Here is a 16,324-nt window from a genome sequence, read left to right as displayed (position 1 = left end):
GTTGGTTCTTTTGAGATGTGCTCATAACAAAAGGTCATTCCTTGGTTTTATTTTATGTTTGTGGTTGTCATTGTCATAAATATGACTAGCTATACTAAGACTAGTAAAGATGCCTTTGGCAAATTATAATTTAGCAATGCCTAATACGTAAGCACTTTAGGAGGCTGAGCTGCAAGTTGAACTTTGGATATTAAATTGTGATCTATTGACCAGCCACACTATCTCCTTTCTATGTGTGTCAGTTATTTACTTCCAGTATGGCTGTTATTACTTTGCAGTATGGTTTTTCAAAACGTAAGAAGTGTAACTTTTTGTTCCTATTACAATTATAAAACATAGTCAACATAAAAAACTTGGAAAACATTGAAAAACACAAAAGATAAAACCAAAATTGTCCATAAACCTAAATAGACACTATTAATATTTTAATATATATAATTCTAATTTTTTAAAAACAGTATTATTAGGTATAACTGACATGCAGTACACTGCACATATTTAGAATGTATAATTTGGTAAGTTTTTACATATGTATGTAACCAGGAAACATTACTGTAATCAAAATACTGATCAAATAAATTTATGTCCCCAAAAAGCTTACTTGTGCCTCTTTATAACATTTCCTGGTTCCTCCATTGCCTAGGAATCATTAATCTGCTTTGTAGATTTATTTGGATTTTCTAGAATTTTATATAAATGGAGTCATGCAACATATATACTTTTCTGTCTAGCTTTTATCACTCAACTTATTTTGAGTTTTTTCTGTCTGAGGGGTATTCCATTGTATGGCTATATTACAGTTTTTTTCTATATACACATGTTGGTAGACATTTGGGTTGTTATAGGCTCTCAGAAATAAAGCTGCACTCGGCCGGGCGCGTGGTGGCTCACGCCTGTAATCCCAGCACTTTGGGAGGCCGAGACGGGTGGATCACGAGGTCAGGAGATCGAGACTATCCTGTCTAACACGGTGAAACCCCGTCTCTACTAAAAATACAAAAAAATTAGCTGGGCATAGTGGTGGGCGCCTGTAGTCCCAGCTACTCGGGAAGCTGAGGCAGGAGAATGGCGTGAACCGGGAGGCGGAGCTTGCAGTGAGCTGAGATCACGCCACTGCACTCCAGCCTGGGCGACAGAGCGAGACTCCATCTAAAAAAAAAAAGAAAAAAAAGAAAGAGAAAGAAAGCTGCTCTCAACATTGATGTACAAGTCTTTGTATGGACATAGGCTTTCTTTTTTCTTGTGTAAATACCTGCATTACGTGGTAGGTGTTTAACTTTTTAAGAATTCTGTTTTCCACAGTGGTTGTATCATTTTACATTTCCACTAGCAGTGTGTCAGAGTTCCAGTTCCTCCATATTCTTGCCAGCTCTTGGTGTGGTCAGACTTTTGAATTTTAACCATTAAAATAGTTATCTAGTAGTATCTGACAGTGATTTTAAATTTCATTTCCTAGTGACTAAAGATGTTAATCTTTTTGTGCAAGATGCATCTGTGTGTTTATTTATCATCTTTATATATTTGGTAAAGTGGTCAAATCTTTGCCTACATTTTGGATGGGCTGTTCTTTTTTATTTTGAGTTGCTTTTTCTTTATATATTCTGGATATAAGAACTTTATCAAATATAAGATTGCAAACATTTTATTCTAGTCTATGGCTTATCTTTTTATTCTCTTAATAGTGTTCTCTGAAGAGCAGGAGTTTTAAATTTTAATGAAATCCAACTTATTAAGTTTTTACTTTTATGGATTGCGCTTTTGGTGTCAACTAAGAAATCCTAAAAATCTTTGTCTAACTGAGGGTCACAAAGACTTCTTTTCTCAATTTTTGCTAGCTGTTTTTGTACTTGTGGATTTTACATTTGTGTCCGTCATCCTTTTTTGAGTTAATTCTTGTATATGACATAAGGTATGGGTCAAAGTTTATTTTTTGCATATGGATATCTAGTTATTTCAGCTCCATTTGCTGACAAGACTATCCTTTCTTCACTGAATTGCCTTTGTAGTTATGTCAGAAGTCTGATGTCTGTGTATATTGTGAGTCTGTTTCTAGACTGTTCCGTTCCATCGATCTATTTTTCTCTCTTGACATCAGTGCCTCACTGTTTTGACTACTGTAGCTTTACAATTAGTCTGAAAATCAGATAATGTTAATTCTCCATCTTTGCTCTTTTAAAAAGTTGTTTCGGTTATTGTAAGTTCTTTGCATCTATATGTGATTTGTAATCAACTTGTCAATTTATAAAACAACAAAAAAGCCTGCTGGGATTTTTAATGGGGATTGCATTAAATCTGTAGATCATTTTGGAGATAATTGCTATCTTAATATTATTGAAACTTCCAACTTATGAACAAGATATATTTCTCTATTTAGATCTTTAATTTCTCTCAGCAATGTTGTATTGTTTTCAGTGTACAGGTCTTGCATATGTTTTGTCAGCTTTATCCTCTGAGTATTTCATACTTTTTGATGTTATTGTAAATGGTATTGTCTTTTTGACTTAAACATAGAAGTACAGTTGATTTTTGTATACTGATCTTGAATCTTGAGGCTGTGCAAAACTCACTTATTAGTTCTAGAGCTTGTTTTTGTAGATTGCATCACATTTTCTATATAAACAATCATGTCTATAAATAAAGACAGCTCTACTTTTTCCTTTCCAATCTGGATGCTTCTGATTTCTTTTATGTGTTTACCTTATCGCACTTGCTAAAATCTCTTTAATATGTAATTTATTATGTAAAACATTAAAATATGTTGAATAGAAGTTATGAGAGAGAATATCTTATTCCGGAAGTTGGGGAAAAGGATCTTTAGTCTTTGATTTTTAAGTAGGTTAGGTAAAGGTTTTTCATAGATGTTCTTTATCAAGTTAAGGAAGTTTTCTTCTGTTCATAGTTTGCTTAGAGTTTTTAATCTGGAAGAGATGTTGAATATTATCAAGTGCTTTTTCCGTGTCTTTTGATACGATCTTGTGTTTTTTTTTTTTTCTTTTTCTTTCTTGTTTATTAATGTGAATTACATTGATTGATTTTCAGATGTTAAGCTAACTTTTCAACATCTCATTCCTGGGATAAGACCCTCTTGGTAACAATGTGTGAGTCTTTTAATATATTATTGGACTCAGTGTGTGAACATTTTGTTTAGGATTTGTACAACTATATGAGGGATATTGATCTGCAGCTTTCCTTACTTGTCATGTCTTTGTCAGATTTTGATGTGAGGGTAATATTGACCTCATAGAATGAATTGGGAAGAATTTCCTCCCCTTCAGTTTTCTGAATGAATTTGCATACAATTGATATTTTTTCTTAAATGTTTGGTGGAATTCATCAGTGAAGCCATCTTGGCGCAGAGTTTTCTTTTCGGGAGGTTATTAACTGTAAATTCAATTTCTTTCACACATATAGTTATTCAAGTTATCCCTAATTGTGTCAACTAAAAAAGGAGCTGATTCTTTTAAGGACTTTGTTTCTTCTAAGTTGTGGAATACATTAGCATAAGTGTTTTTTTGTTTTTGTTTTTTGTTTAACAATATCCACTTATTATCCTTTTAATATCTGAAGTATCTATATTTTCTGTCTGTCTGTCCCTCTCTCTCTGTCTCTTATTCCTGATGTTGGCGAATTGTGTCTTCTCTCTCTTAATAGTCTGACCAGAGGTTTGTCAATTTTATTGTTAGTCTCAAAGAACAAGATTTTGGTTTCATTCATTTTTCTTTGTGTTTTTGTTTTCTATTGCATTGATTTTTAAGCTATGATGAATATTTTTTCTTTCTTTGGATCTCATTTTCTCTTCTTTTTCTAGTCTCTTAAGGCAGAAGCTGAAGCCATTAATTGGAAACACTTCAGTTTTCTCAGGATAGGCAATTAGTGCTGTAAAATTTTCCCTAAGTACAGCTTTAGTGGAATGCTAAAATTTTTGATACATTGTTTTTACTTTCATTCAATTCAAAAAGCTTTGTAATTTCCCTTTTAATTTCTTCTTTGCCCATGTGTTAGTTTTTTTTTTTTTTTTAATTTTGTATATGTAACATATAACATGATGTTATGGGATATATATAGATAGTAAAATGGTTACTATAGTGAAGCAAATTAACATATCCATCATCTCACATAGTTACCCATGGTTTTTTTTGGTATGGCAAAAGCGGCTAAAAACTACTCAGCAGGAATTTCAGTACAATTTCACAGTAGAATTTTATTACTTATAGTCCTCATATTGTACATTAGATCTCAAGACTTGGTCATCTTACATATCTGCTACTTAAATACTCTGACCTGTATCTCCCCATTTCCTACCCACCCCTACCCCTGGTAACCAATGTTTTTCTTCTATATCTCTGTATTTTTGACTCCCCCTGCTCCCCACCACCCTAACCAGATTCCACATGTAAGTGAGCTCATGTATGTTTTTTTTTTTTACCCTGGGTCTGATTTATTTCTCTTAGCATGACGTCCTCCAACTTCATCCATGTTGTGGCAAGTGGTAAGATTTCCTCCTTTTTAAAGGCTCAATAATATATATATATATATTTTTTCCCCCTGAGACGGAGTCTCGCTCTGTCGCCCAGGCTGGAGTGCAGTGGCGCAATCTTGGCTCACTGCAACCTTCGCCTCCTGGATTCAAGCGATTCTCCTGCCTCAGCCTCCGGAGTAGCTGGGACTACAGGTGTGCACCACCACGCCCATCTAATTTTTGTATTTTTAGTAGAGACGAGGTTTCACCACGTTGGCCAGGATGGTCTCAATCTCTTGACCTCGTGATCTGCTCACCTCAGCCTCTCAAAGTGCTGGGATTACAGGCGTGAGCCACCACGCCTGGCCTAATATTCTATTGTATAGATATACAAGCTGGCCATCCCTTATCTGAAATGCTTGGGACCAGGGTTATTTTGGATTTCAGATTTAAACAATTTTTTTGAATATTTGCTTATACATAATGAGGCATTGCGGGGATGGGAACCCAACTCAAACACGACCTCCAGTTGTGTTTAATGTATATCTTATACATGTAGCCTGAAGGTAGTTCTGTTTTTCCCTTGGGGATACTGAGTAAATTGGGTGTTGAATGCCTGCTTTTTGACTGCGACCTCTCACGTGCAGTCAAATGTGTGGGATTTTTCACTTGTGGTGTCATGTTCATATCCTTCACCCACTTTTTGATGGGGTTGTTTGATTATTTTCCTGTAAATTTATTTAAGTTCTTTGTAGATTCTGGATATTAGCCCTTTGTCAAATGGGTAGATTGTAAAAATTTTCTCCCATTCTGTAGGTTGCCTTTTGAATCTGATGGTAGTTTCTTTTGCTGTGCAGAAGCTCTTTAGTTTAATTAGATCCCATTTGTCAATTTTGGCTTTTGTTGCCATTGCTTTTGGTATTTTCATCATGAAGTCCTTGCTCAGGCCTGTGTCCTGAATGGTATTGCCTAGCTTTTATTCTAGGATTTTTATGGTTTTAGGTCTAATGTTTAAGTTTTTAATCCATCTTGAATTAATTTTTGTATGTGGTGTAAGGAAGGGATCCAGTTTCAGCTTTCTACATATGGCTAGCCAGTTTTCCCAGCAGCATTTATTAAATAGGGAATCCTTTCCCCATTTCTTGTTTTTGTCAGGTTTGTCAAAGATCAGATGGTTGTAGATGTGTGGTATTATTTCTGAGGGCTCTGTTGTGTTCCATTGGTCTATATCTCTGTTTTGGTACCAGTACCGTGCTGTTTTGGTTACTGTAGCCTTGTAGTATAGTTTGAAGTCAGGTAGTGTGATGCCTCCAGCTTTGTTCTTTTGGCTTAGGATTGTCTTGGCAATGCGGGGTCTTTTTTGGTTCCATATGAACTTTAAAGTAGTTTTTTCCAATTCTGTGGAGAAAGTCATTGGTAGCTTGATGGGGATGGCATTGAATCGATAAATCACTGTGGGCAGTGTGGCCATTTTCACGATATTGATTCTTTCTGTCCATGAACATGGGATGTTCTTCTATTTGTTTGTGTCCTCTTTTATTTCGTTGAGCAGTGGTTTGTAATTCTTGAAGAGAATCTTGTAATTCTTGAAGAGATCCTTCACATCCCTTGTAAGTTGGATTCCTAGGTATTTAATTCTCTTTGAAGCAATTGTGAATGGGAGTTCACTCATGATTTGGCTCTCTGTTTGTCTATTATTGGTGTATAGGAATGCTTGTGATTTTTGCACATTGATTTTGTATCCTGAGACTTTGCTGAAGTTGCTTATCAGCTTAAGGAGATTTTGGGCTGAGACAAGTGGGGTTTTCTAAATATACAATCATGTCATCTGCAAACAGGGACAATTTGACTTCTTCTTTTCCTAATTGAATACCCTTTGTTTCTTTCTCCTGCCTGATTGCCTTGGCCAGAACTTCCAACACTATGTTGAATAGGAGTGATGAGAGAGGGCATCTCTGTCTTGTGCCAGTTTTCAAAGGGAATGTTTCCAGTTTTTGCCCATTCAGTATGATATTGGCTGTGGGCTTGTCATAAACAGCTCTTATTATTTTGAGATACATCCCATCAATACCTAGTTTATGGAGAGTTTTTAGCATGAAGGCTATTGACCTTTGTTGAAGGACTTTTCTGTATCTATTGAGATAATCATATGGTTTTTGTCTTTGGTTCTGTTTATGTGATGGACTACATTTATTGATTTGCGTATGTTGAACCAGCCTTGCATCCCAGGGATGAAGCCAACTGGATCGTGGTGGATAATCTTTTTGATGTACTGCTGGATTCGGTTTGCCAGTGTTTTATTGAGGATTTTTGCATCGATGTTCATCAGGGATATTGGTCTAAAATTCTCTTTTTTTGTTGTGTCTTTGCCAGGCTTGCTGGCCTTGTAAAGTGAGTTAGGGAGGATTCCCTCTTTTTCTATTGTTTGGAATAGTTTCAGAAGGAATGGTACCAGCTCCTCTTTGTACCTCTGGTAGAATTCGGCTGTGAATCTCTCTGGTCCTGGACTTTTTTTTGGTTGGTAGGCTATTAATTATTGCCTCAATTTCAGAGCCTGTTATTGGTCTATTCAGAGATTCAACTACTTCGTTGTTTAGTCTTGGGAGGGTGTATGTGTCCAGGAATTTATCCATTTCTTCTAGGTTTTCTAGTTTATTTGCGCAGAGTTGTTTATAGTATTCTCTGATGGTAGTCTGTATTTCTGTGGGATTGGTGGTAATATCTCCTTTGTCATTTTTTATTGCGTTTACTTGATTCTTCTCTCTTTTCTTCTTTATTAGTCTTGCTAGTGGTCTATCAATTTTGTTGATCTTTTCAAAAAACCAGCTCCTGGATTCATTGATTTTTTGAAGGGTTTTTTGTGTCTCTATCTCCTTCAGTTCTACTCTGATCTTGGTTATTTCTTGCCTTCTGCTAGCTTTTGAATGTGTTTGCTCTTGCCCCTGAACCACTTTCTAACAGCTTGCACCCAGGGGGCAGGGATATAGCTGTGGCTCTGACCCTGGAGGGCAGGGTGCAGAACTGCCATGGCTCCAGGGAAGAAGGGAAACCCCAAAGGTTCAGGCCCCAGGGAATAGGGCACAGCTGCAATTTGGGACCTAGAATCAACAGGACACAGTGGCAACGTCAGCCCTGGGAGATGAGATGTCACACACTAGGTACTCTTGATGCTGGGACTGTGACACTCAGCAATAGCTCAGGTTCTGTGCAGCCAGGTGCAGCACTGTCAAGAACCCAGACATGGCAAGGCACAGATATGGCCCAGGGGACAGGGAGCAGTACAGCGTCACTCTACTGCCCGGGGAGGTGGGGCTTCTCAGCAGCTCAGATTCTGGGTTCCTAGTCCTGTTCTAGGGAGGAAAGGCCCTGTGGCCATTTGACCTGTAGGAGAGAGGCATAGCTCATCCAAGGCTTTGATTACCTGGAAGTAAGATACTGTATCAGCTTGACCCTAAAATATACAGCTACATGGGTTGGATGAGGTGCTAGTTCCCTGAGAGGCAGGGTACAGTGTCAGCTATGGCACTGGGTAGGACATCTGCTCTAGTGTGCCAGAGGGTTGGGGCATCCAGGAGGATAGGATGTTGCGTTAATGTGGTGTCTGGGGGTAGTTTGATGCTGTGGGTCCCCAGTGAGAGAATCATTCCAGCTCAGGCTTTGAAGGGCAGGATACACCAAAGTCTGGGATGCAGGGGATGGAGCAGCTTCAGGGTAACTTGGAGCATAGCACTAGCTAAATTCAGGGATTGGGGGCTACCAGGTAGCTGTGCTGCAGTGATGGCAAAGCCTCCAGGATCGAGGGGTGCAATGACTACCCATCCCTGGAACAGGATGCACAGTAGCTGTGGCTCTGGTTGCAACACAGTAGCAGCTTAGGCAGGGGACTGGGGTAAGGCACAGTGTCCGTTTCTCCTCTGGGAGTAGCACAGAATGTATACTCTTGGGAGCTCCCTCAGCTGGGCTCAGAGCCTGTGAGGACTGCAGGAATCTCTAGTAGCAAAGACTACAGGTATCCGTAGTAGTGATGGGAGCTGTTAGTGTCCTTCTGCTTACCTTTTTCCTGCAGAGAGAAATACCTCCTGGGTCCAAGCTGATCCCCAAATAGGGGCTGAGATCATCCTTGGCAGAGGCAAAGTTTCCTTTTCTTCTCTTTGTGGCCATCCTGGGTTTCTGTGCTCTACAGGATTTCTCCTACTCCTTTGCAGTTCTCCAGGGCTCTCTTTTATTTATTTTGGTTGAAATGTGGTTTTTTTCATTTGTTTGGCTTGGTTTTTTTATGGAGGAGAAGAGTGCTAGGAACTTCTAGTCAGCCATCTTAGCAATGATCCCATGTGCTATGTAGAATTATGCTATTTAGTCTCTAAATATTTGGAGATTTTCCAAAGATCTTTCTGTTACTAATTTCTAGTATAATTTAATTTTAGTCAGAGAATACACTTTGCATGGCTTGAATCCTTGTAAAATGTATTTAATGTTTTAAAAAATGACTGTGTATATGTGTATCATTTAAGAAAACAATAGTATGTACTATATATACTATTTTGTATATACAGAATATTTTCTTACCTTTTTAAATTTACAGACCATACTTTTATATACACAGACTATTTTCATAAAGCAATATATTGTGGATATTTTCTTATGTAAAATATGTTCTAAAGCATGACTTTGAAAAAATAACTTTTTTGCAGAACTAATATATTTTTGTGGTTCGAAATCAAAACAATATAAAAAGATATACATTGATAAATTATGTATTCACCCCTATTCTCCTTCATGTTAATTCTCACAGTATTAGTTTCAAGGGAATCTGTCTTGCATTTTTCTATACAAACACAAGCAAATTTACTCTTATTTTTGTACCCTTACACAAAAAGTGAACAACATGACAGTCATTGAATATGGATATGTATAATTATTTAATACATATTGATGAATTTTTCCAATTTTAAGAAAAGCTGAATATCTTCTCTGTGCTGAGCACTGTGCTGGCCAATGCTGTAGGTATTGTTTAGTTTTGATAACAGCTATATTGTGTCACAGAAACATCAACCCACTTTATAAATGATTGACTTTATATAAGCTGTATAAGCCGATGTTTTATATATGTATTATTTCTTTTGACGTCTTCAAAGAACCTTATTTTACTCATCTTTGTATTCTTGGTACTGAGCATATAGTAGATCCTTAATAAATATAGCTGTGTGAATAAATTAATTTTTTAGTTCAGTTAGTTTGTGTTGTAAATAATGAGGACTTTGGGGCTACATATTTTTACGCTTCATGTCCATTATATCTAACTACAGAATGTTACATGGTAAATAGGGGAAAGTTCAGCAGATGAGCACATAGTTGCCGTGAGGAGGTTAGTCATGCTTCTTTTGAAATCTCGCATTGTGATGTGGTAGATGAGTGTAAACTCAGGAGCCTATTCGTATCCACCAAGTCCACACTAGACAGCCTGGTGTCCAGGGTACACAGCAGAGATAGGAGTTTGCAGGTGAGGATGAGACTTGAATAATTCTCCCATAACTGGTTCTCACTGGCTGAAGAAGTGGGCACAGTGCTTTACCTGTAATCCTCACAAACCATTACTCAATAAGTATTATTATCTTTATTTTGAAAATAAGGAAACTACAGATCTGCATGTTCGGCACATGTATCTCAGAAATTAAAGTATAATAAAAAAAATTAAAAAAGAAAATAAGGAAACAGATCCGAAAGAGTCAAAATGCTTGTCTGAGGACATGGATAAAAGACAGGATGAAAAAATCGCAATAGGTCTGTCTGGTTTCAAAGGCTTTTTTTTTTTTCCCCCTCCATTATATTATGTTGCTTTTTGGGATACTAAGAAAACATCAACAGTTTTGAAGGATTTATTATAATAGAATCTGACCTATGCTTAATTTTCTAGAATTTTAATTTTAACTTAAATGACAATTTGAGTTCATGAAGGGAGAAAATTATAATTTAGGTAACTGTGATAAAATTACTTTAAAGCCTTTGAATATGGCTGGGCAAAAAATAGTACATATTTTTTGAAAACAAATATTGGTTAGGAATTGAGTCCAGGATTTAGGCCAACATGAACTACATGTTTTTATCTTTACCTAGAAAAGGAATCTTAGAATATAGGATCAAGCTCTTCGGGATTGTTTTGACATCAGTGTATTATTATGTGGACTCCTGGAAGGTAGCATCTTGTGCCTGCAAACATTGAAGCTGGGGATTTCTCTCATGTACTCTGCTATGTTTATATTAGGTTATGTATGGCAGTTTGGCACTTTGTTTTGCAGATGTTCGTAATGTACAGTCTTAAATCTTGTTTCTATTTCTGGCATGCTTTTAAGTATGACTCATGTTTTCTTGAGGCCATTCTAAAAATACAGCTAGTTTCAAGCGTTAATGTAAAATATACCACAGATACCACATAGCACTGCATGATGCTTTCTTTCAGTAGTTTAATGCAATTTCCTGACACATTAAATACAGACATGCTTTTTGACAAAATATACCATACTAAAACATGAATAAGTGAAAGTTGGATTTTCTTTGAGAAGGAGATCCTCCAATAACAATATTCACTACAAAATAAACTTGAAATTTTAATAAAAGGAATAAAACATATCATTGATACCACCAAAAAGAAGTAGAACTATTGGCTGGAACAGCAAGTCCACTAAATTTGATGTAGCCCTGAGAGGTCCACACTTGTAGGGAAAATCTTGCACCTGAAGCTGGACACCTGTTGAAAAGCTTTTGACGGGTCTGTAGAGTATAATGACTGAAATACAAGTTTTGGACTTAAACGGCTTAGGTGTAACTCTTGGTTTATGGACTTACCAACTATAGACAAATGATACTACATTTCCAATTTTGATTTTCTTATTGTAAAATGGGAGTAATGAGTATTTAATAAACGCAGCATTTACTATTATTAGACAGTTTCTAAGTGTTTAATATAATCCTCATAACAACTTTATAAGTAAGTACAATTATATCTATCATACAGATGAAGAAACTGAGCAGAGAGGTTAAGTAACTTGATTAAGGTTACATCGCTAGTAAATTCTGTAGAGTTGGAATTTGAACCCAGCCGGTCTGTCTCGAATCTGTGTCCTTATACAATAGGTCTACTGCTTTCTAGAATTGTTATGAGATTCTATATGAAAAATCATTTGTATGTTTACCTGTTAATTGATAGAAATGCAATAAATTATGACCATTATTAGTATTGTTATTGGGGGAGAATAAAAGCAGGGAAAATATGTGTTCTTCGTGAAGGTATGCCATAGACTACAAGGCCAGCCGTGGGATTCAGAGGTAGCTTATATGTATTAAAAAACTTATGTAAAATTGGAATGTGATGAGAGCCTTAGATATCCTTACAACTCCTACAGGCTTAATCTAAAGGTATAACTTATTTTCCACTGATTTCCTCCCTAAAAGTTTTATCTTTCAGAAGGTAAAGGAAATAGAGAGAAACTCTTTCTCTGGGCTTAATTGTGACAAACTCATTAGTGGTGTGCAGGCAACAGAGGCCTTGAGAAAAAATAATGACTACACAGTATTTCTCAGCTATGCTGCCATTGACATACTGGGCAGGATGAGACTGTCTTGGTCATTGCATTTACCATCACAAAATATCAGTGGTGTATCAAATTATTTCTCATTCCCCAAGGCTTTGCAACAACCCAAAGTACTCCCAGACATTTTCCAAATGCCTCCTGGCAGGCCTAGAGTGGTAGCAGTATGGTCACCAGTTGAGAACCACTGTTGAGTGGTAAGAATAAAGGAAGGACTGAGACTAGTCAGATGTGCCTTAGGGCAGTGTTTCTCAGTACATGTGCATCACGCTGAAGTGGAAGACACTCCCATGAGCATAAACAAGATGATGCATAATTCCCAGGGCTCTAGCTTTAAATACTCCATGCTTTTCTCTTCTATTTAAGAAAGTACTCTGGCGTATAAATGGCTCTATTATTATGGCTATAACTTCACTTCTGCTCCAGTTTGCTTCAAAAAATGAAAAGATAAGTTATTCCTAAACATCAGCACTTTATTATACAGAAAATTTATGAGGGGCAGGCCTCACATTTGATTAGGAACCGCTACCTTAAATTTTAAAAAATCTTGAAAATGAATATGGTTCCAAGGTCAAAACATTCAAAACGAACTGGACGTATAGAACTAAATTGAGACTCCATAATTATAAATAGTTACCAATAGTTATAAATAATAAAAGGTGGGAGGAAGTTAAAGAAACCAACTTGGCTTTACCTTCTAGAACTTTACAGATTTTGGATTTTAAATTATCAAGTCCAGGTAATGGAAGGTCAGGCACATTGCCAAAGTTGAATACAAAGTGACACAAAACTGTGAGAGTACTATAGAGAATGCCTGTGGCCAAACTAAGCTGAGATTTATGAAAATGTAAAGAAAAAACCCAAAGTGTTTAAGTTTTTAATTATATGTTTGATATCAGAATAGGAAGAGGTAATAGATTTGCAGCATGGGGAACACTGTGTAGTTTTACTAATAAAGAAGTTAAGGCGTCTTAACTCTTATTTTGTTTCATCCTTAAGCAGCAAGGAGGCTGACTTGTCTTGAAGCAAGAAATCATAGACTGTATATTATAAAGATTGATTTAAGCTTCAAGCAGAAAAGAAAATAGATAAAAGGGCATGTGATAGTTATAGATTAACTCTCTATACTCAGGCCAGTTGCATACTAGCATCATGAAACTACCTAATAGATTGCTCAAAAGTATAGCAAAAGTATAGGTCTTAGAGCAGTATTTTTCAATCTGTTTTTCTTTATTACTCTCCTGTGGGTGTTTTCAAAAATTGAAACATTTTTTTCAAGTCCCCCTTCCAGGAACCAACTTTTATCCCACGAGGGATGCATGTCTTAGGGATTTTATCCCGCTAGGGATGCATGTCTTACAGGATTTGTAAAAACAAGAGAGAAACCAAACAGTTTTACTGAGTAATTAGTCTCAGACATATGGGCATTGGTTCTGGGGAGATTGTAATATGCTTTAGTGTGACCCCAGTGACATGACAAACCAAACAATTTGCCCAAAACCTTGTCCTTGATCTTCCTACCAGGATAATGAAAATCAGAAATTATCTCTTCCAATGATTAAATGTTTGCTTTCTTTGGGGTAGGGGAGTATAGGAGAGACTACCCTAACAATATTGTGCTGTCAGAGGAGGAGAAGCACTAGATATTTAGTCCTAGGCTTTCTTAGTTGGATCTTGGAACTTATCTGTGACCTCAGTGGGTGATTAAACAAAGTTTAACACGTATGGAGTATTTTGTACATACAAAAGATGTTATGTAATATAGATGTCTGTGTCTGTTTGTATAAAATGCAACATAATAAAACAAACACTGTAACCCACATCTAATGTAAGAACTACAATATTACCAATATCCTTGAAGCTATACATGAGAATCTCTTTGATTCCATGGCCACTCCTTACCCCCAGGTATCCAATTATCATCAACTTACCATTCCCTTGCCATTTTGCTTTTTCAAGTACTGTTTTATCACATATGTATCTATTTCTAAAGAATTCATTTGCTAGTTTACTGAGATTTATCAAAATGGTATCATATTATACATGATTTATTCTTTGTTTTCACTCAATATTACACCTTTAAGTGTTAAACATATCATTGGAAGTGGGGGTCTTTTATTCTGTTTTTGTTGCGTATAATATTCCATTCCGTGTATTTATTCATTGTCCTCTCTCCAGTTTTATTTTGGACCATTCTGCTCTGAGTTTTCTACGTGTCTCCTGATGTACAAGGTTATGAGTTTTTCTTTTATACCCAGGAATGGACTCACTGGGTGATTTACATATGAGCAAAAACAAACTAATTATATTAATTTAAACGTTTTAGAAAATGCTTAGTTAGAAGATGAGCACACTGATGGGGTGATTTAATAGTAGACTTGGAAGGGCATTGCATGGGGTGGTCTTCTATTCACAAAAGAGTTTGGTATAAAATAGACTTAAATAGTTAATTCTGAGGAAGTAGTTTTAAGTCTACATCAAATTTTCTAACCATGATCTTACAACCCATTACCAACTTAAGTTGTAGTATGCTTTCCTCAGATTTTCTGAGACTATAATAATCATTAACTATCTGGGATGATTTCGTCTTCTCTCTCTTTTAGAACAAAAAGATTGGACTATAAAATTGTGATTGAAGTAATCAAATCAGTTCCTCAAATCATCCTTGACAATAACTTTTATTTCTTTAGGAACAGTTATAGGTTATTATTCAAATGTTATGGAAAGCTTTAAAGTAAGGAATATATAATTCTTTGTGATATCATAAACTTAATCTTGTTTTAGCATTGACAATAATGGTTTTATTGTAAACTATGTGAAAATTCACCAGGCGTCTATATGTTTGTCCAGATAAACATATGTATATGTTTATATCTATTTATATACATATGTTTATAAATACATACACAGATAGACATATATTTTATATACATTTATATATACATATATATAAATATGCTCACATTACTTGGAGATTTATATTATAAGTAATACTTAAATTTGCACTTCATTTTCTCTTTTTTCTTTATAGTTTCAGACTCCCTGGCTCAATCTGTAGTTCAGCATCTAAGATGGATAATGCAGAAGGATCTTTTGGGGCAAGATGTCTTTCTAATAGGACCTCCTGGGCCTCTTCGACGCTCTATTGCTATGCAGTACTTGGTGAGCAGTTAATTCTTGTCAATTTCTAAGGGTCTGAACTTTGTAAGCTATGAAATAAAGTAAGATTAAGAATTTATAAAAAATATCAGAATTAGTCATTATTTGAAACAAATGCTGACATCAAAGAGTGATTTGTTTATAAAGTGTTCGGCATAAGTTATTTGGGAGTCAAATGTATATTTACCTTTCATAGCTTTAGCAAATTTTTACTGTGACTAGAAAGTACCCCACTTCCAGTAGAAAAGAGATATAAATTCAGGCAATGAGTAGCAGATAGAATCAGCAAGTCTGAAGTTAACAAAACAAAAGTTGGTATTATACTGCTTAGTGAACATTCCCTTATCTCAGGCTCACATTTTAAAACGCCAGACAATTCCCTTGACTTTTAGAAGTTGTGCAGTCTTTAAAGGAAGCCTAAGGTCTGTAGAGTATGTCTTCTGTGTTACATATCTCTTTGTGTTTTCTTTAAATAGATGAGAAAACAAGTTCACAGAGGTTAAATAACTCAATCAAGCTTTATCCAGCTGGTAAATAATAGAGCTAAAGTTGAAATCCCGTGTTTCCCCTTTCTGACATGTTGTCCTCTTAAACATTTACAGTTCTTTGAGAACTGTTGTTAAGTGAATTGAAGCTGAAATCTCAAGACAAATAAGAAAATTTGCAAGTCGTGGCCAGGCACAGTGGCTCATACCTGTAATCACAGCACTTTGGGAGGCCGAGGTGGGTGGATCACCTGAGGTCAGGAGTTTGAGACCAGCCTGGCCAATATCGTGAAACCTCGGCTCTACTAAAAATATAAAAATTAGCAGGGCATGGTGCTGGGTGCCTGTAATTCCAGCTACTCAGGAGGCTAAGGCAGGAAAATTACTTGAAGTTGGGAGGTGGACGTTGCAGTGAGCCAAGATCGTGCCACTGCACTTCAGCCTGAGCGACAGAGTGAGACTCCATCTCAAAAAACAAACAAACAAACAAAAAACAAACAACAAAAAAAGAAAATTTACAAGTGTTTTCCATTATTTTGTCAGTATTAGTAGGCATTACCCTGATGATTAATGGAAGAATGCCACCGGATGAAGCTGTGTTCTGAAGACGTTTTTTAGGATGAAGAGAAAAACCT

At 36.2% G+C, this 16,324-nt stretch overlaps 1 protein-coding gene across 1 annotated transcript in view; it reads left to right on the top strand.

Annotated features, from left to right (window-relative positions):
- Positions 1–16,324, top strand: part of VWA8 (von Willebrand factor A domain containing 8) — a 380,985-nt gene that overhangs the window by 23,865 nt on the left and 340,796 nt on the right. The window contains exon 3 of the mRNA XM_015120969.3: positions 15,077–15,207. Coding sequence (XP_014976455.3) covers positions 15,077–15,207 — 131 coding nt within the window. The remainder of the gene's footprint in view (positions 1–15,076; positions 15,208–16,324) is intronic.

The sequence above is a fragment of the Macaca mulatta genome, chromosome 17 (assembly GCF_049350105.2).
Source record: "Macaca mulatta isolate MMU2019108-1 chromosome 17, T2T-MMU8v2.0, whole genome shotgun sequence".
Lineage (NCBI taxonomy): Eukaryota > Metazoa > Chordata > Mammalia > Primates > Cercopithecidae > Macaca > Macaca mulatta.
This window is presented reverse-complemented; position numbering and strand designations above follow the sequence as displayed.